We start from the raw sequence: 23,700 nt of genomic DNA, 5'->3' as shown, positions 1-23,700 counted from the left end.
GACCGTGAGATCATGACCTGAGCCAAAGTCGGACGCTTAACTGGTTGAGCCACCCAGGTGCCCCTTCTGCAAATATCTTAATAGTGGTCATATTATGAAAACTAGACAGTAGTTCCATGAGAGATGGATCTCTGAATACATCTTTGTAAGCCAGGGTTTAAGACAAATAAATGGTTTCTGAACTAAAACATACTAAACTATAAGGTACTTATATCAAGCAGTTCAAAGGATGGATTACAACGTACATAGAAGGAAAAGACTTGGAAAAGAAGCCAAAGAAATCAGATGCAATGCTCAGATGGAAATTTATTGTAAGTCTGTAAAGGATGTATTTCGTAACTTAGAATTTATGGAAGCAGTTTCTAAACTCTTCGGTTATTTACCAGTCAGCTTGAAGTAATGTATATGCAAATGCTTTGCAGAAAAGTAAGATTTCTATGAATACAAGTTGTGATCGGTGAGTCTGAGTTAATATGAAAACTACTTCAATTTGTTGAACAATAATCTGCAGGGCCTTTATAGCCATCAAACTAAGTGTCATAATTTTCCTAATAATTGTACTTGGGGAGCTGAATATGGTGGTAGCAATTTTTCCAGGGGATCTCTCTGGTATTAAGTAGTTTTCTTAGGTTAAGGAACCTTTCAGAATCGAGCCTTATTTAATTCTTTGCTTCTCCAGTTTTTGTTTTGCTTGGTCAGAGGCTGTTCATTTTTATCTGAAAATAAGATTGACAAAATGTATGTAGTTTCTACCTAGCCCAGAGAAGTACAAGGATCATTTGTCTCCTGGAGTTTCCTGTAACAAAGGTATACAAAGAATTGTTTTCTGGGCGAATTAGAGGTAAAAGCCACTTTTGTTTCTTCTCTTATCAAGTGATGAGAAGAGTAGGGAATCAGGTTTCTATTTGAGCCCCACGCTGTACTTTCAGTAGATTCAGCGAAGAAATCCAGGCAGAAGGTCACAGGTGAACACTTTCCATTCTGGGAGGATTGAGGTTTTTTTTAAAAGACTTTGAAGTGAAATCAACAGTTTCAGAAGAAACTTCTTTCCTCTCTTCTTCTTCCTTTTTGTTTTTAAAGAAAAAGTTTCTGAAATTAAATAGAAACAGAATTTTCTGTACTTATTTGGTAATGTTTCATTGTATTTCTGTGACACTTCACAGATCTATCAGAAACAGAAATGAAACTTAAAGTGATATGAAGCTTTTGTTTTAGTTTCAAGAAAGCTTTCTTTAGTGTTTGGAGACTTTTCCCCCTTTTTTCTCTTTTTTGGATGCTGTTTTGAAGCTATTTAAGAGGGCTTCTCTTCTATTTTTCTACCTACACAGAAATGGTATGTAGTCCCTGTCATTCACTTTCTAGTGACTGAAAAATACTTTAAAAAGTTTTCTAAGCAGACTTGTATCCATAAAGATTTAATAGTATATTTTAATACGGTATTTTAGGTGAATTTATGAAGTTTTAAAAATAAGGTCTTTAAAAGAGTCATGATGAATTTATGAGAATGTTACCTGGGTCATTTATCACAAGACAACCAAAAAAAAAAAAACCCTTTTTTGTCATTCTGGGTGACAGTTCTTAATATCATTGTTCTCAAGTATTGCGGCAAAGAGCTTCTAGTTACAGAATTGATTTGTTTCTTTTTGATATTTAAGACGTGCATTGTAAGTTATTCAGTGGGATCATTCCTCTGGTTAAAATCCACTTGGTTTTAGAATGGCGCTAAAGAGGAAGCGTCAATGGAAAGTTAGTTAGAAGCCCTCTGGACCAGTACTTGTTTTGTTTTCTCTGTTCTCCGGTCTTGGTAATGATGTCCCAGGCCTAACCTAAGCAAAGCCAAGCCGGTCTTCCGCAACTTTTCACCCCCCCTATGAGCTTTTTTGTTTTCCTCTCAAAGTTATCCATCTAGGCATCTTGTATCTTCATGTTGAGCTCCTCCCTGTTAAGATTTGTATTTAGTTAGGTGTCTGCCTTGAAAAAAAGAAACCATGAATTTTGTGCAAGATGTGATTAACTGATAATTATGCCTTTTAGGGTTATTTGGATTATTGTAACATTAATCCTTTAACGTAATGAGGTTTGGTTGTAGGATGGTATATGACAGTGCATCCAAATTTGGATACAAATATATAAATTGAAAATGCTTATTAATATAATACGATTTTGAAAAGTCAGGTTTTGTACTAGGCAAGTTTTATCTCCATTACCAGGGGAGTGTGTGAGGTGAGAACCTATAGCTGCATCTGATCCTCTGGGCTCTGTCTGCTTTCTTATGTGTTTTCTGAATTTTCAGTAGAGTACCCAGAAATCCTCTTTGAAGGAATGCAAAGTATGTCTTGCCCTATCTCACATACTCTAGTTAGTCTAGCTTTATTTGAAGAAATTTTTCTTCTTAAGATTACCAGAATATTTTCCTGATGCTAGTAATGCATTACTTACGCGTTTGGTATTATGGTTCCATGAAATTTTCTGCAAATACTGTACTCTATTGTTCCTTTCTACATTGTTACTCTGGGCTTTGTTTACATGTAGACTACTGCTTGGTTGGTGGTCACAAATAGTACTTGACAGTGCTTTTCGTCACATACTTGTCATAGCTGTTCACATACAGCTTGGCTTTTCTGCCTTTTTTGTTTTATTTCTTCTTTTGGGGCAGTCCAAATTCAAGTGATTTATGTTACTTTCATGTGAGGTTAAGATTGATGTGATTTGAAATATTGCCCGTTATTTTCCTTCTCCTTACACTCAAAATGCAGTTTTTTATTGACTTAATTAGCAAATATTTATTGAACACATTTCAAAATAAAAGAATTTGAGGCAGCTGAAACATGAGAGGTGCAGGAACATGAGAGAGGATATTAGTGGATATGGAAAGAATGAACAGGATATAAATAGGCCCAGCAGAGGCTGCAGGGGGTGCCCCTCAAGTGGGAGCTGTAGTGAAGGCAGAGGCAACACTTGCAGAGGAAAAGCATTGACTTGGGATCAGACACCTGGCTGCTCTTCAAATCCTGAGATGTTCACTGTTCTGAAAAATGGAAATATGACTCTCATGAAGCTGTGATATTACTTTACCACAGACCTGGTGGCTGCAAACAACAGAAATGTAATCTGTAACAGTTCTGGAGGTGAGAAGTCCAAAATTGATGTCACTGGGCTGAAATCAAGATGATGGCAGGGCCAGGCTCTTTCCGGGGCTTTAGAGGGAATCCATTCCTTGCTTCGTCCATCTTCTGGTGGTTGCCATTGTTCTTGGCTTGTGGCTGTGTCACTTGAGTCTGCCCCTGTGGTCACATTGCCCTTTCCTCTTCTGTTTGGGTCATATCTCTTTCTGTCGCTGTGTCATAAAGATCCTTGTGACTGGATTTAGAGCCTACCTCAATAATTCAGGATAATCTCTTCCTCTCAGTCTCTTTAAGTTAATGACATCTGCAAAGACTTTGCCATATAAGGCAACATTTATAGGTTCCAGATGTCTTTGGAGCCATTGTTCAGCGTACTGAACTGAAAATATTAAAAGAATTAAATATGGCAAGGAGAAAGGTCTCAGATGGAGACTTACAAAAATGTAACTTCCTTTATTTCAATAATTTGAATAATTTTTTACTTTCAGCCTCCTGCCTTCTTCACAGCAGACAGTTTAATCTTCTGTGTATTTATTTTTTTGTGTGGATTGTTCTCAGTCTTGTTGGGGTTAATAATAAATTCAGGTTCTGTACATGAGTTACATACGGGATTAAAATATTCTCAGTTGAAAATTCAGACCTGCTTTCACTTCTGCAACCTTCTGCTGAGGCATTAAGTCCCAGGACAGGTGTTTGCCTAACTCTTGTCCAGCTGTTCATGTTCTGTTCCTGTCAAGCTTATTGACTGAACCATACAGCCCCCTAAGTCTGAACTCTTGTCTTAGCTCTTCCCTGTACCTGCTGGAGATGTGGTGCTACTGCCATGCTCGTTCTTCAGAGTGGGATGCCATGGACTCATCTGCCCTGATGTTGCCCTCAGTTATGGCTTCTCCACCATGCTGGATGTAAGGCTTCTATTGGAAACGAGATGCCTCCTAAGGCTATCCTCTGGTTTGAGCCACATACCACCGTTAAACTTATCTGGTGTTTTATCACCATCGACTCATCACCCTGAAAGCATTCTCATTCTGGAAGGGGACAGGATACAGGGTCACTTGGGACCTATACCATCCACTTATTATTATCTAGCGCAGTCTCTACTCCGTCCTTTTCTTCACCAACACCTTAACTACAGCTCCTTTCCCAGAAGATAGAAGGTGGATCCTTGTATGAGGCAATCAAGGATTGGCTAGACATGATTCTCCCCAAGCACTTATATTTGTCAAAGATTGGTAAGGTCTATTGTGAAGTTCAAAAGTAGAGGAAATGCGTTTCTTTATTTTTTTTTCCTCTCTGTATAGTGTAGCTTGAGGTCAGAACATATGATGTTTCTTCAGTGGTAGAGAGAGGCAACGGGCACAAAGAAACACAGGTTGGTAAAACAAACAAGCAAACATTTTGCCGACTACATTGAAATTTTCTTCCTGTGCAGTTGCAAATAATACGGATATCATGCTTAGCAAATAGTATTTTTAATGTGAACCTGGGTTTCATAAGCTTGAAAATATCAGCTGGTTTGTGTGAGAAGGAGACCAAATTAAGGATAGAGAGATTGTTAGGGATGTGACTTCCCATGGGATATCTCAGTGACTGCTGACTTTCCCAACCCACTTAATAGTTTTTCAGACTCATTGATAGCAACACAATCCTTCCAAGAGCTTGAGTGGAGGACCTTGGTGTCTCCCCTAACTACCCTCTCTTTTCCATTTCCTATCCGATTTGTCAGCCAATCCTGTTGGCTCTATCTTCAGAATATGTCCAGATTCTGCCTGCTTTGTACATCTCCACCGCTGCCACTCTAATCCAAGCCGTATCATCTCTCCGCTCATTAATTGTAATATTCTACTAAATGTGCTTCCTGCTTCCACCCTTAAGTCTTTTTTTTAAAGTTTTTTATTTATTTTGAAAGATAGAGTGAGAGAGAGCACACATGTGAGTGGGGGAAGGGCAGAGAGAGAGAGAGAGAGAGAGAGAGAGAGAGAGAGAGAGAATCCTAAGCAGGATCCATACACTGTGCTGTCAGCACAGAGCCCTATGTGGGGCTCAGTCTCACAACTGTGAGACATGACCTGAGCCAAAATCAAGAGTCAGGCGGCTCAACCGACTAAGCCACCTAGATGTCCCCACGTTGAAGCTTTTAAAATCAGCTCTCCTCCTCAGCCGATGCAACATCCAATGAAAATATAAGTCAGTCCGTGTTATTTCTCTATTCAAAGTGACTTCTCCTCAAACTCCAAGGAAAGGCCAGAGCTTCACTATGAACTGCAGGGTCTTTCCTATGCCTCCTTCTAGCTCATCACCATTGCTTCTCTAACCTCTTCTCCTAGTACTTGCCTCTTTGCTCACTCAGCTTCAGCCGCATTAACCTCCTTGCTGTACTTCAAACACTGAACGTTGCTCTTGCCTCAAAGGCTTTGTTCTTGTTCTTCCTGTAGGTGTCTGCTTGGCTCATGCCCCCTTCTCCTTTGGGTCTTTGTTCAAATATTACCTTCTCAGCGAGATCTATCCGGCAAGCTCTTGAAATGAATTCCTTTCCCCTATGACCTTCTCTTTTCCTATGCCCTGCTCTATTTTTCTTTGTAGTATTTATTCCTGCCTTTTAAGAGTTGCATTTTATTTATAGTCTGTATCTTCTCATTAGAATGAAAACTCCATGAGGCAGGGATTTTTGACTGTTTTATTCACTACAAAATTTCAAGCCCCAGGATGAATGTCTGACACGTGGTAGGACTTCAAGAAATATTTGCCAAATGGATGGATGAATGAATGGTATAACTGCTAGACTCCATGGGTTTATCCCATAGAAAGTAGGAAGTAGATAAGCTTTTTGAGCAAGGGTCACGTTGACACATATGTTTTATGAAGCTTGCTGTAGTATTAGTGTCCAGGTTGGATTACAAAAATAAGAAACTAGAGGTTTGGAGATTAGTTAAGAAAAGGTGAGGGTCTAAATTGGGATTGTGATCATGAGAATGAGTGAGGGGTTGTTGGTTGTGTGAGAGACACTTGGAGGGAAGATCTCTGGTATCTGGGGATAGCAAAAGTGGAGGTCATGGGAGTGGATATAAAGACGCAATGGAGATAGGAGAATTTAGGAAAAAGCAGTTTGAAAGAGAAAAAAGAAGACTTTGTTTTCAAGTTTATTTTTTTTATTTTGATAAAATGTACATAACATAAAAGTTACCATTTTTAAGAGCATAGTTCATTGGCATTATATACATTCATATTGTTGTGCAACCATCGCCACTGTCCCTCTCCAGAACATTTTTATCTTCTCATGGTGAAACTCCAAATCCATTAAATAATAACTCCTTGCTCCCTAGTCCCTGGCCACCACCATTCTACTTCCCATCTTTATGAATTTGTCTATTTGTACCATTCTATAAATGGAATCATGCAGTATCTGTTCTTGTGTATTCTTATTTTACATATAATATCTTTTAGGTCCATCCCTGTTGTAGCATGTGTCATTCCTTTTTAAGGCTAAGTGTCCCATTGTATGTTTGTAGTACGTGTTTATCCATTCATCTGTTGGTGGGCAGTAGAGTGTTTCCACCTCTTGTGAAGGATGCTACTGTGAACATTAGTTTAAAAATATCTGTTCTCACCCTGCTTTTGCTTCTTTTGGCTACATACTCAGAATTGGCATTGCTGGAATTAATATTTTGGGGGAATCACCATACTGACTCTGGATTTAGACAAACTATGTATGAGGTGGTGGAAAGTCTAGCAGCTAGAACTAGAGCACGAGTGAAAGTAACTGTGGCCAGAGATTCCATCTCAAGGAACTTGACAGATGGGATGGCTGAAGAGAAGAGAGTGAATTAGTTTAAGAAAGGGAAAGAAAAAATTTGAGCCAAAGATGACATCTTAGGAGGGAGGAACCATGGAAGCTTGTCAATGAGACAGAAAAAGAGCCATTGGAGTTAGGAACAGAACCCAGAGTGTTGATACACACTTAACTTGAAGTCATCCATATTCATTGAGCTCTTACGAGAATTTCCTTTCAGATGAATAAGCTTCCATTTAAGTATGACTTTACTTTCAAGGGTTCAGGTGTTGTAGGTCACAGATCACTACTGAGTGTTGAATGTCTGAGACACGATACTTTCCAAAAAGGTCCTAGAAGCACCTAAAAAAAGCAGAGGGTTTCTGTATTCCTTAGTTGGCTGTTCTTCACTTCCTGTTTTACATTAGTAATTTCACAGTAACTTTTCTTTATTGTTGTTTCTTTATTTCTGTTATTGAGGTATGACATACCTTAAGAAAAGTGAACAAGCCATATGTGGACAACTCAATGAACTCTCAAATGTTATATAAACTTGGATATCCAACACCCAGAACAAGAAATAGTATTTCCCATACCCACTGGTTCCTGTCATACTCCTGCTCCCTCACCCACTATCCCTATTATCTTGATTTCTAACACCACAGATTTATTTCGCCTGTATCAAATTTCATGTAAGTGTAGTCATGTACTATGTACTATTCTTTGTGTCTGACTTCTTTCATTTAATATCATGTTTGTGAAATTCACCCATACAGTTGTGTGTTGTAGTATGTATTTCACTGTGTAAATTTACACAAGTTATTCATTTGTTCATTCTCAGGCTGATAGGCATTGGGTAGCTTTCAGTTTGGGGCTCTTTGAATAGCACTGCTATAGACATCAGGTTTCTTATTAAAATACGAGTTGTGTATGTTATGTTCACCTCTTTAAAGTTGTCGCTGCCTATTTCATTTAAGTACCTTTCCTCCTAAGTGCCTTCCCACCCTACCTAATTATCTTCATTGTTAATACAAAATATAGTTGCCTAAACATTAGTTTTGAAAGCATAAAGTGCCCCTAGAAATTAGGTTTCTTGAAATTGTATGTACTTGCATTAAATTTTTTCCTTTTAAAGCATTTATTTTGGGGCGCCTGGGTGGCGCAGTCGGTTAAGCGTCCGATTTCAGCCAGGTCACGATCTCGCGGTCCGTGAGTTCGAGCCCCGCGTCGGGCTCTGGGCTGATGGCTCGGAGCCTGGAGCCTGTTTCCGATTCTGTGTCTCCCTCTCTCTCTGCCCCTCCCCCGTTCATGCTCTGTCTCTCTCTGTCCCAAAAATAAATAAACGTTGGAAAAACATTTTTTTTAAAATAAAACATTTATTTTAATTTTTCTCAACTATCCAGATTATGTGTCTCAAATGCATTTTTGCACCTGTCAAAAGTTTTCATCTCTTAATAGGGTGAATTGTTCAACCTTGAGGCAAATATTTTAATTTTGGCATCACGATGAGCTGGAGAAAAAGAATACCTCCTAAATTCTTAATGCAGATTTGTAATCAAACTTAATTATAATTTACATGGCAATAAAAGGAATTGAGAATTACCAAAAAGTGCATTGTGATATTTTGTCATTTTTTCTCCTCAGGTTACAGTCTGCTTTGGTATAAAAATCAACATTACTAATTCAAAGTTGCCGAAAATATTATCAACCTGGCTATCCTAGAATTGAGTTGAAATTTGCTGTATTTAGTAAAGATACATAATATATTTTATATATTTGTATGGATACATGTGTCCACACACATTTCTTTCTACCTGCCTATTTGTCTATCTATTCATTCATCTGTCCATCCATGCATCTATCTGTTGACATACTCACTGAAACATTCCTTACAGAAAGAACAATAGAAGACCATGAGCTGGTGATGGAAGTGCTATCTAACTGGGGAATGGAAGAAGAAAATAAACTATACTTTAGAAAAAATTATGCCAAATATGAATTCTTTAAAAACCCAATGGTAAGTGAAATCCCCATTAGTAGTTAGAGAAAATAAGTGGATTTGTTAAATTTTATTTTATTTTTTGTGAAGAAAAGAATCACTATGAATAAAGTATAATTTCCTATTTGGTAGCTATGAATAAAATATAATTTCCTATTTGGTAAATTGTAGGTCAGAATTCTGTTCCTTTAAAATCATAAATATGTTTTTTCTTACTTTATCAATGATTAGTCAGTATGATCATAGAAGTTCAGATAGGTAGTTTGGGGGAGCTATTTCTTCTTCTTCTTGCTTTTTAAGAAAACAAATATACATTTAATTTGGGAAATCAATTATTAGATATCCTCAAGTAGCTCCAAAATATTATAGTTTAACACTTTTCAAAGAATGTAGGAAATTTAAATAAGAAAATTTCTAAAGTAAAAACAGATTGATAATTGTTTGGAGTGCTATAGCTCAGCCAAAAATTATTCACATGAATCTTGCTGTTCCAAAATATTTTTTCAGTGCAATAATTACTGAGCTAAGTAGAAATGAGCTAAAGACCAGAGCATTATCCAATAAATACTTCTTTCATTATAGTGCTCTTTAAAAGAGAATAAATGTGTGTCACATTCCTAGCGAAGACTAGGTATCTGCAGAAGTCAAAAGAGCCCCGGGGCTCATTATTTTAAATTGTTTTTGTCTCTGTAGCTATAGCGTATTTTTACACTAAGTTTTGGATAATTGAATTGAAATGATCCTTTATGAAAAATATATGATACATACTATAATAGAATATTTTCAAACCCTGAAAGACCTCTTATGTTCTCTTTTATTTGAACTTATTAATAAAAACATAATGGAGTGATCTTTGACAAAGAAAATAAAAGAGTACTAATAAAAATTAAATAGAATTTGAAGGGAAACTGTTTTCTTGTTGTGAATCTTTCTTAAAAGCAAGAATTTAAAAGTATAGTTAAAGGCATATGGTTTAGTGCTTGTTTTGGGTTATATATCATTATGGTTGTTATTATTATTATTATTATTTAAACAAGTCTGTACACTCATTTTGTAGACCTAGAGCAGTGGTTCTCAACTGGGGGTGTTTTGACAATGTCTGGAGACATTTTTACCTGTCATTACTGGGATGGAGGGACAGGAGGGCTGTTAGCGGGTAGAGGCCAGGAATGCCGTAACTAATATTGAACACAGTATTAGACCAAATGTTAATAGAACTGTTGTAAAGGCCTGTCCTTCCAGGAAGTATAGAGGTCTGTATTTTCCCAAACTTGTCCGATTATAAAAATTACCTGGGGGTGGAGAGAGTGCTTATTAAAAGCATAGGACCCAAGACCTACCCAGACCTACTGAATCAAACACCCCAGGAATGAAGCCTGGGAATTCCAGTTTTAAACAACTGTCCTAGGTGAATTTTATGATTAAACAAGGTTGGACAAAGAGTAGGTTGAAAGGACTGGACTTTTAGCCTCTGGCCCTATTGTAAGTCCTGGCTCCTCTACATGTGGCTGTGACCTGGGTTATACCGTCTACTTCTATGAGCCTTGAGTTTGTGAAATGGAGTTGAGAATCCTCTAGCACCTGCCAGCCAGAATGGCTGTAGGACTCAGGGAAGAGATACGGGAGCAAGCACGCTGCCATCGTGAGAGCAGTGTTTGGTAACTTGACGTATGTGGATCTCTGCATCTGCATTATCTGAGGGTGTTTGCTAATCTTTGGGCCCTACCCACACCTTCCCCTTAAGATACATGAAAGTAGAGTCCAGGGACTGGCATTAAAAAAGAAACAAAACAAAACAAAACAAAACAAAACAAAACAAAACAAAACACTTCAGGTGAATTTTCAACACAGTGACTTAGAGAACTTTTGCTCTAGCTTACTATATTGGTCATACTGAATCTTTTCTAGCATGGCTTTTGAGATAATGTAACCTCTATCTTTTTGCCAGTATTTTTTTCCAGAGCATATGGTGTCTTTTGCAACTGAAACCAATGGTGAAATATCCCCCACACAGATTTTGCAGGTAAAATATATTCCCATTGAAGTATGTTAAGTAACAGCATGATAAAGGGGAACTTTAAGGTCCATATTTATACATGCCCAGATTTTGAAATGGTATACCTTGACTGATTAATTTTTGCTGGAGGTGAAACTAAAAAGAAAAGAAAGAATAGGAAAGGAAAGAACAAAACCTGAATAAAGAATTCCCTAAATCAGGAAAGCGTCCTAACCCCATTTTTCTTCCCAGTTTTGGCCAATTGTGAAAGGAATGTGTATCACGAAAGGAAACTTGCAGAGTAATTTGTTCTATGATGTGTTTAAAGATTATGTTAGTCTTTTTGAAAAATCAAAATCCTCAGTAAAGTGTAGGCATTTTACTGACAGATATTTAATATTAACTTTTATAATAAGTGCTCTCAATCCATTTGTGGTAAAATATTCAGCAATTAAGTGAAAGGAGAAAAACAGATATAGAATATATATATATATATACACACATATATATCAATCATATGCTGACATGTGTCATAGCCATGTTGGATACCTGAGCAGAATTCTGAAATGTTTTAGCTGAATTAAGAATGCTAGTTATTTAATTAAGCGTCTCCTTAGTTTTGTATCTGTTGGGCTCGTTTCTGCCAAACTGGAAGTGGCTTTACAAGATCATTTTTAAAAGATATTTTCGTTGCAATAAAAGAATGATTTCAGTTATTTTATTTTTCATAGATTAGTAGATTTCACATCACAAGCTCTGCCATTGTTAACAGGTTAATGTTGAGCCATGTTTTTATAATGGTTACTGTTTGATCTAAGCCTTCAGGCATCCTCAGACCCACTCAATATTTTCTGACCATTAAAGAAGACAACTTTTAATATTTCCATAATAGATACTACTTTAAGTATATTGGTATTTAAATATACTGGTAACTGTAATGGGTGGTACAGATCTGTTTTCTATGGGCTTTTAATAGGCTATATTTCATTTTCGCTCTTCACAATATTTTAGAAATGTGATTAGTCTCAAGAGATTTTCCTGAAAGCTTCTTATATGCTACTGGGTTTCACAGACACCCCATCAGGATATTAGGATGAGTAGCAGCGGCCCAGCAGCTATGCCTGAGGACCCCCCCCCCCCCGCCGCTCTCAGGCCCTCTCAGTGCTTCACTACTGGCTTAGGATACAGAGTGGCGGGCTGGAGTTTTTATTCCACCTCCTTTCCCCAATTCTCCTATAATATAGTTATATTACTTTAATGTGAAATTATAAAAACAAGAAAAATCATAGCTTTGGAATCAGATAGTCCTGCATATGCCTCTGACCTTTTCTCTCCACAGAGGCAATGTTTCCACTTTTAAAACGTTTCTTCTTCTTCTAGTATGACCTCTGTGACTCCCTTTTTAAAATTTAATTGGTTTGGTTTAATAACTTGGAAAGCACTCAAACTAAAAAACCTACTTGCCTGTTTTGCATGTCAATTAATTAATAACTGTGGCTCATTAAATTAAAAAATTTAATAATTTACTTAAAAACATACATATCTATTCTCAGCATTTCCCAGAGTAGCCTTTTAAAATATGTCACATCATTTTAGCTAGTAATTTCTCTTTCAGTTTTTCCATTTTGCATTTGTTTATTCATAGGGATTTCTGTTTTCTTCTTTTAATGAGATGCTAATGCATTTCCACTGTCTTATTAAGGATGCAGAGCACAGCCACTCATACAGAGCTCTTCCTTTTCATTCTCGCTTTCCCAACCAGCACATGCCTACTGTCTCAGTTCATTATTACTGTGTAACAAACTGTTCCAAACCTTAATGGCTTAAGTGCCCACTCACATTTTGCCAACAATTTTGCGGGTCAGGAATATAGAAAGGGTTTAGCTGGGTGGGTCATCCCTGAGGCACATGGGCTCTCTGGAGGTTTGAGGATCCCCTTCTAAGATAGCTGTTCACTGTATGTCCCTGGTACTTCTTGGCCTGCCTGCCTCTCTCTCTCTCTCTCTCTCATCTCTGTCTTTCTCTGTCCACATGGGTTCTCATCCTCAAGGGCTTTCCTAGTTGTATTGGGTCTCACACAGCAGAGCCATCTCGGGGTAGTCACATTTCTTATGTGACAGCTAGCTTCCAAGAGTTAACTAGTGAAGGACTAGTTAAGGACCAGAACTGGAACTAGCTGACTATCACTTCTGCTGTATTCCATTGGTCAAAGCAGTCAGAAGCTGTGCCCAGATTCAAGGAGGTAGAGAAACAGACTCCAGCTCTTCATGTGTCAGTGGCAAGATCACTTTGCAGAAGAGCATGTGGGCTGCGAGATGGTGCTGCAGCTCTCTTTGGAAAACACCTGCCGTAGCCATCCACAATCGAGAACCTTGGTGGACGAAGAAAAGACTGTTTGCTTTACCTCATCAGGGAGGTGAACTCAGCCCAACTTTCTTAACAACTGAATAACTGAAGTCAAGGTTGTAGTCTTTATTTTGACTATGATGAAGTTGATATGTTCTCAGGGAGGAGCATAGAAAAGCATAGAAACGTATCAGGACTTAACTCTTAGACAAAATCTAGCTTTTCAAGATGGACATTTAAATAACTTACCAGTTTGGTGTTTTGGCTAAGTACTGACCACTTAGAATGTATATTTTGTGCACATATTTTTATTTGGAACTTGCCTTGGGTTGTCAAAAGACTGATTTGTTTTCCGTTGTGTTTATATTGCCATTTCTATAATGGCTTGTATAAGTGGTATTGACCCTGTTAGATTTTACATGGTTATATTTGAAATCTTAACAAGATTACTATAAGGCTACACTATCATTGATTCAAAAATACTATGAGAATGTCTAACTTTCTTCCAGATGTTTCTGAGTTCAAGCACATATCCTGAAATCCATGGCTTCTTACATGCAAAAGAACAGGGAAAGAAGTCCTGGAAAAAGATTTACTTCCTTCTAAGAAGATCTGGTTTATATTTTTCTACAAAAGGGACATCAAAGGTAATTGAAATGTCAATGATATGTTATGAATTGTAAGTTAAAGTGGGTTTTACTTTTTTTTACTGCTTATATCAAGAGTTGGTACTTATAGATCCCAAATATTTGCTACAACTTATCTATCCTTTAAAAATGTTTATTTATTTATTTACTTACTTACGGAGAGACTCCCAACATGAGCAGGGGAGGGGGCAGAGAGAGACTGGGAGGGAATCCCGAGCAGGCTCCGTGCTGTCAGCGTGGAGCCTGACGCAGGTCTTGATCTCACGAACCGTGAGATGATTACTGGAGCTGAGATCAAGAGTCGGAGACTTCACGGACCCAGCCATCCTGGTACCTCTGCCATAATCCATTTAAGAACTGACTATTCAGCTTTGTTTCACACTAGTTTCAACATAGGCCCTGTGATGGAAATCTAGATGCTCTTATTTCAGTACCACATACTGTGCTCATTTCTTCTCTACTCCAAATTCACCCCCTTTTTCTTTATCCTCGGTTGCAGATTTTGAGGTCCAATGTAGTGCACATCTTTTCTTTTCACCACAGGTTATGCTGCTGACCTTGCCCACTTCTGAACTTCTGTTGTTGATGCAGTTAGTAACACCCAGCTGAGTCTGTAATTGCTCTTTAATTCCTTTGTCTGTGTTGGTTTTGTCTCCTTAGCTAGATTGTCGATTCCTAAAGGAAGGTACATTACCATCAGGGTGGATATATGTGTTCCTTTGTGTGCTTGTGTGTGTATACCCGCACAGTCACATAGACCTACTTGTGTGCTCCTACACGCACCATCACTCATACATGTAATTTCACAGTGCTCAGCGCTGCATTGTCTGTATTTCCGTGTAGTCTAGTCAGTGTTGACTATGCCTTGTTTTATGAGTGCTGACATTTTATGCGATGCATTGATTATCTTTCATGTAAAACTACTTTTGAGAGTTTTCATGGGCGACTATTTTAATTCTGTTCTCATGCATCTGTTGTTGTCAAACAACATTGTTGATTCTTTGTTGGTAATCTGTCATTTTTTTTCTGGCTGTTTTTCAAATATTGTGATAATCATTGGTGTTCAGTAACTTCCCCGACCATATTTCTAGGTGCATTCGTATGTATTCTGATGTATCTTACTTGATTCTCACCATATGCATTCAGTCTGCAAATTTCTATTTTCCTTTTATCCTGGAAATGTTCATTTATTATTTATTTCTCACTCTCATTATGTGATTCTTTAAATTTCTGTCTTGGCCACGTGTGGCTGCAGGCACACGTTTGCTTGTGGAGGCCTCACTCTCTCCTCATGTGGCCTTCTCTTCTTTCTCCATGTCTTATAAGGACACTTGTCACTGCATTTAGGGCCCACCCAGATAATCTGAGATTGTCTCATCTTGAGATCCTTAACTAAATTACATCTGTAAAGACCCTTTTTCTAAATCAGGTTATATTCCCAGTTTCTTGGGATGGGGGCACAGGCATATCTTTTGTGGGGGAGGGGGATGACTATCATTCAACTCACTATAGGAAGCCAGTGAAAATTTTTGAGCAGGAGAGTGAGATAATCAAGTTGTAAGATTACTACGGCCATAGGGAGCTTAATCAGAGAGAGGGAGAGAAAGAGAAAAAAAGAATGAAGGGGAGGGAGTAAAGGAAGCAGAGAGTGGAGGGGGACACAGGGAAAGAGAGATTATCTAGAGGCACACACAGATGCTAATTAGATAGTCACTCAGCGATGCAGAGTGGAGCTGATGGGATCTAACCTAGACCTATGATGAGCTGGGGTGGGGGTGGGGGGGGGTGTGGGTGGTGAAAGGGATGGATACAAGATTCAATGGCAAGTGGCTAGATCTTGTTGAACTTGTTGATGTGAAAGGAGAGGGAGCATTTTAAATGTTCTAAAAAAAAGGAAATAAAGAAACACTCAAGGATTTAATAAACAGGAATAGGAGGTTTGCTATCACATTATCTTAAAAGTAAGATCATGATCTGAGCTCTAGATATATTGTGTTGAGGGTGAAGCATTCAAATGGAAATGCCCAGAATACACTTAATGGGGAGACCAGATATACCAGTGGTAGTCCTAACAGGAGATACGGAGCCACAAGGAGTAATACTTGATTCTTTCATACTTTCGCGAGCTTTCCCTCAGATATGGTTTTCCTTTGTTGCTGTTTGCAAGAGTACAGGCATATGAGTGTGTATTTCGTTGAAGTTTAAGTGATGGAATGGGGCTCAGCTAACTTAGTAATAGTTAGTAATACATTCTCTAACAGACGTGTTTTATTTTTAAGTGTATGTCATTTGACTCCTAGCATCCTGTCATACATATGCATTAAACTAATTTTTCTTGAACATTTTAACTAATTTTCAAATTTTTCTATCATAAATAATGTCAGGATAAATAATGACCTGTTTCTGTAATTAAGGTTTTGGATTTTCTTTGGTCTAAATTTTAGTGGGGTTGCTTTTTTATCCTTTGTTTGTAAGTGTGAAGTTATATATGAAGATGTCTTTTAAACAAATACATGCTTGGTTATCTTTTTTTTTTTTAACTTTATTCATTTAATTTGAAAGAGGCAGAAAGCATGAATGGGGGGTGGGGGCAGAGGGAGAGAGAGAATCCCAAGCAGGCTCCACACTGTTAGCACAGAGCCTGACACAGGGCTCGAAACCATGAACTGTGAGACCATGATCTGAGCCACCTAGGTGCCCCTATTTTTTTATTTATTTATTTTTTTACTTTTAACATCAGAGAAAAGTGGCTTCTAAATCCAGTAATCATGTTGATCATACTTTTTCCAGTGAACCTTCACTGGAAGATATCATAATGTTTCTTTAATTTCTAAATTCTCACTTCTTCAACAGGTTTCTCATTAAAATCAACTGCCCATTATATTTTTACTTTAGCCTTCCCTTCCTTTCCCTGCCCAACCGTTATATAAAAGACAGCTCTGATTCCTTCTACTGGACCCATGCCTTTTTTCTTGTGATGGTCTTTCCCTTGGCCAGGCAAAATCACAAGCATCAAACATCTGTTCTCAGTCCATATTGTAGCTCTTTTCAACATAGTGTCTGACTTTGCTGTATATCAGTACATAATATTCTTCTCTCTGGCCTGTGTCTAATGAGCTCATGTTCCATACATGAAAATGATTTTAAATTTCCCCTCAAAAAAAGAAATTCAAGGTATTAGGTAACCTCAAGGATTATGACCTTAATATAAATTATGCAGGTTATCTAATGTCTAACGACATTTCTACCTGGCAAAGATACAATTTCCTATCCTTTTTCTGTGAGAAGGTCTTGATTTATTGTAATTTCTGAAGATCTGGGCTGCGTGGGAGTTAGTTCAGCACCGCTACAAGCCTTGGAGATGTACCTGTGACTTTTATTTAGGGAAACCTCTAAGTATGCCCCTCTTCAACTCTCCCCTTGTATACACATGCACGTGTAGCCTTTGCTAACCAGGCCAACCCAGGCTTGTGGTCTCAATTTTTAAACCTTGATATGTCTGCAGTAATGGAGCAAAAATCTGTCAAGAAATGAAACCCATCATGCCTCTGTAGCCTTCGAGGGTTTCTCAAGCTGCCCTTTTCTTACATCCAGATGACTCAGCTACGTTGACTTCTACAGCACCAGTGGATGGGGGATGGTTTTATCTTTTCTTCGTAGAAATCAGACATTTTTACTAGCATTTGTTTCTATCAAAAAATAGTTTTAAAAGCCATGACAGTAAGAGTATCTCTCTCCTTCCTCTCCCCTTGTTCCAAGGGCGCGAGGCTGGGTCTCTTTCAACAGTTTTCTTTTCTGCCTTATTCTCCCATGGAGTTGGGAACTGTAGTCATTCATTAGATCAAAATGCCTAACAGTGACACAGAGGAACAGTGGCATACACAGACACTCTCTCTCTACCAATCATCAGGGATGCAATAGCCTGCTGGTAAATGACTAGATAGAAGTATTTTGGATTTGGATCTGAATGGGTTGCTCAAATTGCTGAATGTTCTGGGTTTTCTGTCTTCTCTGTTTTGCTTTGTTTTGAGCATTGCCTCTCAAATTTCAGTGCATGTGAATAACCTGAGGCCTTGTTAAAATGCAGATTGTGATTCACTAGGTCTGTGGTGGGGCCACACATTTTACATTTTTAATAAGCTCCCGGGTGATGCTGATGCTGCTCGTCTGGGACCACACTACTAGTAGCAAGATTTTAAAGAACAAATGCATTTTGGTCAGCTTAGATTATACATTCAACCCCAGAATTAAGCACTTCTTCAAGTTATTAACCTGTCACAGAATAATATGACCCAGTGATTTCCCATGACCAGCTTTAAATCTCATGGATTTCCCAGAGAAGAAATAGCTGTTCATGATTCCTTCCACTTTGCCTTGAACATCAGACACATTCCACTGCCAGGTAATTTCCCTGAACTCATCTGTACAGGCTTCCTTCTTTTCATAAAAGTAGTCAGGCCACCTATTTCATTGTTTACTGTGATGTGCTGGGCAGTACGCAAACAGGAGGGGTGATCGTTTCCAAACAAAGCAAGAATCATTGTCTCTTTCTCTTCCTTCTCTGACTGCCGTGGAAACTCAAACCAAGCTTCTTGCCTTTGTTCAACTACCATTATTTGAAACCTGGACAAGGAAAACATTTCCAAAAGCCATCCTTTGCTGCCTCTTTCCCTGAGATTCCTGAAATGGTAGTTAAAGAGAAAACTTTATTATTTTTTTTAATATATGAAATTTATTGTCAAATTGGTTTCCATACAACATCCAGTGCTCATCCCAAAAGATGCCCTCTTCAGTACCCATCACCCACCCTCCCCTCCCTCCCACCCCCCATCAACCCTCAGCTTGCTCTCAGTTTTTAAGAGTCTCTTATGCTTTGGCTCTAAAGAGAAAACTTTAAATAGGAAGGTAAATGTTTTGCTGTATACTGGAAGTTAAACTTACAAACAAGTGGCCACTTCTCAAATAATATTGTATCAAGCTTCTGGTTCTTTTATGGATATAGTAACTTAATTTTTCTTCCCTTTTGTTTCTGTGACATTACTTGGAATATTTTTTGCCAAGGTATAAATTATGCAACATGATAGAAACACAAAGAGAGTGTGCCAAAATATGTGTTCAACACTCACGTATATATTTTTTTAAAGGAACCACGGCATTTGCAGTTTTTCAGCGAATTTGGCAATAGTGATATTTATGTGTCACTGGCCGGCAAAAAAAAACACGGAGCACCGACTAACTATGGATTCTGCTTTAAGGTACAGGCTTAATATTTTGATAGATGAATAAAGCAAGCCTCAGCCTTTTAGGTAAGCTTGAGTTTCTTTTAATTTGTTTTAAAAAGAGACAGCTTTCTCTTATATATAGGAGAATTTTAGTGGCTTTTATTTCAACAGGTGTTACCTTCAAGATATGCATTAACGATAAACAATGTGCTGTGGCCTTCTAGCCTAACAAAGCGGGAGGGCCCCGAGACCTGAAAATGCTCTGTGCAGAAGAAGAGCAGAGTAGGACGTGCTGGGTGACCGCGATTAGATTGCTTAAGGTAATCTCGTCGCAGGCGTGAATTCCTATTAAATGCTGGGAGTGCCATGAAAGTGTGAAAACATCTGTATTTCAAAATGTGAAGACTCACTATGAGTCCATGTACCCAAATGTATGTATTTTATTTTTTTTTTATCTAAAAGATAAACATTTGCAGAGTAGAGTGGAATCGCCTAATGCATTTATCTTTTGTGTGTGGAGTAAGTATTCCATTTTTACAAATGCTCTGAATTTTATTTTTTAAAGAGTATTACATAGATAGCTAGTGTAACTGATTAAAACTTCTATACATGACTCAGTATGCATTTTCAACGTATTGCCAACAATCCAATGTGACATATATTTTAAAATGTGCCCACTGAAGTATGTTTAGTGTGATGGTTTTACATTTAATTTAAGTGTTGTATAAATTGTTTTATAGTTTACTTCAAATTATTATGCAAATTTTACTGTAGGTATACTATGAAAACATCCACTTTGTGCTAAGCAGAAATTGTAACCTAAATAAGCATAGTTTGCTAGTGAGCATTTTGAAAGGAGTAAGAATGTTTAAAGGTTATGTGGGGAAGAGAGACATAGAGTGATTTCTTCTAGAATGTATAGAAAACATATTTAATTTCAAAACTTGTATGGTAGTAAATTTAACACAACTTCATAATTATAAAAATTATCAACCATTTCCTTTTGAAGAAGGGCAAAATAATCAGAATCAGAATTATTAGCTGTCTTACAAGTTTTGGAAAACAGTTTTATTTTTTATTCTTTTTTTTATTTGCTCTTTTATTTTATTTTTTATTCTTTTTTATTTATTTTTTTTTAATTTTTTTTCAACGTTTTTATTTATTTTTGGGACAGAGAGAGACAGAGCATGAACGGGGGAGGGGCAGAGAGAGAGGGAGACACAGAATCGGAAACAGGCTCCAGGCTCTGAGCCATCAGCCCAGAGCCCGACGTGGGGCTCGAACTCACGGACCGCGAGATCGTGACCTGGCTGAAGTCGGACACTTAACCGACTGTGCCACCCAGGCGCCCCTTTTTATTCTTTTTTACATTTTATCTTTTATCTTTTTAAATAAAATTGTATATGTTTTTTATTCTTTTATGTAATTGAGGTGAAATTCACATAACATAAAAGTAACTGAATTAACTATTTTAATTAACTATGCTAACATTATGAACATATTACTAACTGTGTACACATTAACAACATGAACAATACAATGGCATCTCGTTCATTCAGAATGTTGTGCAACCACCACCTCTGTCTAGCTCCAACAATTTTTTATCACCTCAAAAGGAAACTCCATAACCATAAAGCAGTGACTCCCAGCCCCTGGCAACCATCCATGACTGTGTCTGTCTCTATAGGATTTACCTATTTGGACATTTCATATAAATGGAATCATATAATATCTGATCTTTTGTGTCTGACTTCTTTTATTTAGCATATTGTTTTGTAGTTCATCCACCTTATAGCATGTCCATAATTGATTCCCTTTTTATGGCTGAATAATATTCCAGTGTGTGTGTGTGTGTGTGTGTGTGTGTGTGTGTGTGTGTGTTTACAGATGTATAGATATATGTTAAGACAGTTTATTCATTTATCCATTAATGGATACTTGGGTGTTTGCATCTTTTGATTATCGTGTATAGTACTCTTATGAACATGTGTATTTATGTATTTGTTTGGATACCTGTTTTCAGTTTTGAGGGTATATACCGGGAAGTGGAATTGCTGGTTATATGGTAATTCTGTTTAACCTTTTGAAGAATTGTCAAAATGTTTTCCAAAGTGACTAATGTTTACTACCTGCGCTATATGAAAATTCCAATTTCTTCATATCCTCATTAACACTTGTTATTTTCCTTTAAAAAAAATAATTACCCTAGTGGATGTGAAGTGGTATTGGAAGAAACATCATTTAAATGGCTTAAAGGAAGCTTTTGGATTAACTATGAAATTTGCTTCCTTTTGCTGTTATGGCAGATAGCTACCGTAGTTACTTTATTACAAGAGACTTGTTTTTCAATAGTCACCCGTTAAATGACTGTCATGATTTTGGTTTCAACAAAGCTTAGGAGTCTTGATTCTTTGAAACCCTCATGGTAAGTAATTGCTTCTATGTTCTCATTGTCATAAAATGTAAAAAAGAAAAGAACTTTAAAGAGTGTTGCAAACCAGACAAAGAAGTAGTAATTAGTTAACTTGGGATATGCATTGGAATCATCTGAGAAGCACTCTCAAGTCCTATGGGCCCAGCCCCGTCCTTGGGGATCCCGATTTAGTGAGTGAATTCCAGATGTATGCCTGATTAAGAACCAGTAACCTCATCCAGTCTTCTCCTTTTATAGATGAAGAGGCTGGCATTCTTTGGAATCCTTTAACTCATCACAGTCACAGTAGAAAAAGTACCTTGAGGTTTCTGGTTTTCTCTTTCCTTCCCTTAGAACTCTGGAAATCAAGGTAGGCTGGTAGAGGAGATGCTTTCCAACCTTGTTAGTCAAGGCTTCCTCCCTTCTAATTTGATCTCAAGGTCAAACACCCAAGTCAGGAGCAGATGGTAAGCCCATTCCTTTTTTTTTTTTTACCCACTTCCTTAAAGCAGTCTTTCTAACATGCAACTGATTTTACTAGGATACACCTTTTTTTTTGTAAAAGTAGAATTCTGCCAGTAAAATTATGATATGCTTTCATATCACTTATGATTTTTATTTTCATTTAGTTATTTTATATTTATTTAGACTCATAGATGCAGATTTTCATCCTTTATCAATTTTGTGTACACACACACATCTATCTATCTACCTGAAATAAATTGTGTGAGCTATCTATAAAACTTCAAATTCTAAGTCTGGTTTTCCTGAATCATTTTTTCTCAGAGCATGGACACCCATATTTCATACAAACTCTCTAGCTCTGTGCCATCAGGAGCTTCAGGGAGGAATAACTTCTCAGATAGGTGCTCTGCCATGGTCCCTGGGGTTGTCTTTCTAGCCAGTGGCATCCCCCTTGCAAGGTTTGATGCAAATGATTTTTTGATCTCACCAAACATTTCAGGCAATGGCAAGTCACTTGGTCCACAGTGAATATAAGATGCCATAGTTAAGTTAAGGAAAATTTATGAATGTTAAAATTTGAAAAGAAATGTGTGTCTAAGAATTGATAAAATATATTAAGAGCTTTTTTTGATCCTTCCATATACAGAATGCTTAGCTTCTGGAAGATTGTCTCCTTTTCACTTTTTCTTCTCATTTGATTTCTTTTTAAACCATCTTTCAAGGCACAAATGTCCACTTTAAAGATGCTCCATTGTATTAGTTTCTATGAGTGCTATAACAAATGACCACTTTAGTGGCTTAAAACAACACAAATTTATTATCCTACACCGCTGTCATTCAGGAAGCCTGAAATGGGTCTAATTGTCCTAAACACAAGGTATCTGAGAGCCTACATTCTCTTCCAGAGACTGAGAGAGAATCCATTTCTCGTGCTCTTTCCCGACTTTAGAGGCCTCCAAGATTCCTTGGCTCATGGTCCCTTTCTCTACCATTAAAACCAGCAATATTGAGCCAAGACTTTTTCATGCTATGACTCAGTTCTCTTTTGTGCCTCCCCTTCCACTTATAAGGGCCCTTATGATTATATTGGATCCACCTGGATAATCCAAGATACTCACCTAATTTCAGCATCAGCTGATTGGCACCCTTAATTTTATCTGCAGCATTAATTCTTCCTTGCCAGGTAACCTGACCTAATCACAGGCTCCAGGAATTACAATGTGGACATCTATCGGGGCCATTATTCTGCCTACTATATATGTATCCCATGTGTGTGTGTGTGTGTGTGTGTGTGTGTGTGTGTGTGTTCAATTGTGGTAAAGCTTTTCCAGATGAGGCAGAGAGGGAGGCAGGCATCACTGAGAACCTCTATCCTGGAGGCAATGATAAACCACCTAACAGTTTCAAATGGGAAAATGATATGATCTGTTTTACAGATCTGTTAAACAGATCTGTTTTAACATATCCAGATACAGGAAGGCAGGGCTTGCCAGAACACATATTTGAAATGCTCTAACAGGGGAGTCAGTTGATTTCCCCTGGCAGCTTGTCGTCAGTGGGTACCTGTTTTATCCCCCTGGCTGGTGCACCTGGACTCACTTGGTGTTAAAGGTGTCTTTTGATTTTTCTCCTTTGGTTGTCTGTTGTATTTCCAGATTATCATTGGACTTCATTGGAAACGCAGGGAGACATGAGTCTGTGTGCTGATCGGACTGAAA

At 37.7% G+C, this 23,700-nt stretch overlaps 1 protein-coding gene across 5 annotated transcripts in view; it reads left to right on the top strand.

Annotated features, from left to right (window-relative positions):
* Positions 1-23,700, top strand: part of GRB14 (growth factor receptor bound protein 14) — a 119,701-nt gene that overhangs the window by 82,529 nt on the left and 13,472 nt on the right. For 2 of the 5 annotated variants that reach the window (XM_040475214.1, XM_040475217.1), the window contains 6 exons: positions 8,790-8,911; positions 10,842-10,916; positions 13,745-13,882; positions 19,027-19,137; positions 19,329-19,424; positions 19,567-19,623. In XM_040475214.1, the coding sequence (XP_040331148.1) occupies positions 8,790-8,911; positions 10,842-10,916; positions 13,745-13,882; positions 19,027-19,137; positions 19,329-19,424; positions 19,567-19,623 (599 nt within the window). The remainder of the gene's footprint in view (positions 1-8,789; positions 8,912-10,841; positions 10,917-13,744; positions 13,883-19,026; positions 19,138-19,328; positions 19,425-19,566; positions 19,624-23,700) is intronic. The other 3 variants (XM_040475215.1, XM_040475218.1, XM_040475216.1) reach the window with 2 other exon arrangements.

Source organism: Herpailurus yagouaroundi, unplaced genomic scaffold (genome assembly GCF_014898765.1).
Source record: "Herpailurus yagouaroundi ecotype Mexico unplaced genomic scaffold, PumYag 140, whole genome shotgun sequence".
In the NCBI taxonomy this organism is placed as follows: domain Eukaryota; kingdom Metazoa; phylum Chordata; class Mammalia; order Carnivora; family Felidae; genus Herpailurus; species Herpailurus yagouaroundi.
The sequence above is the reverse complement of the archived record's forward strand: the minus strand, read 5'-3'. Positions and strand labels throughout refer to the sequence as shown.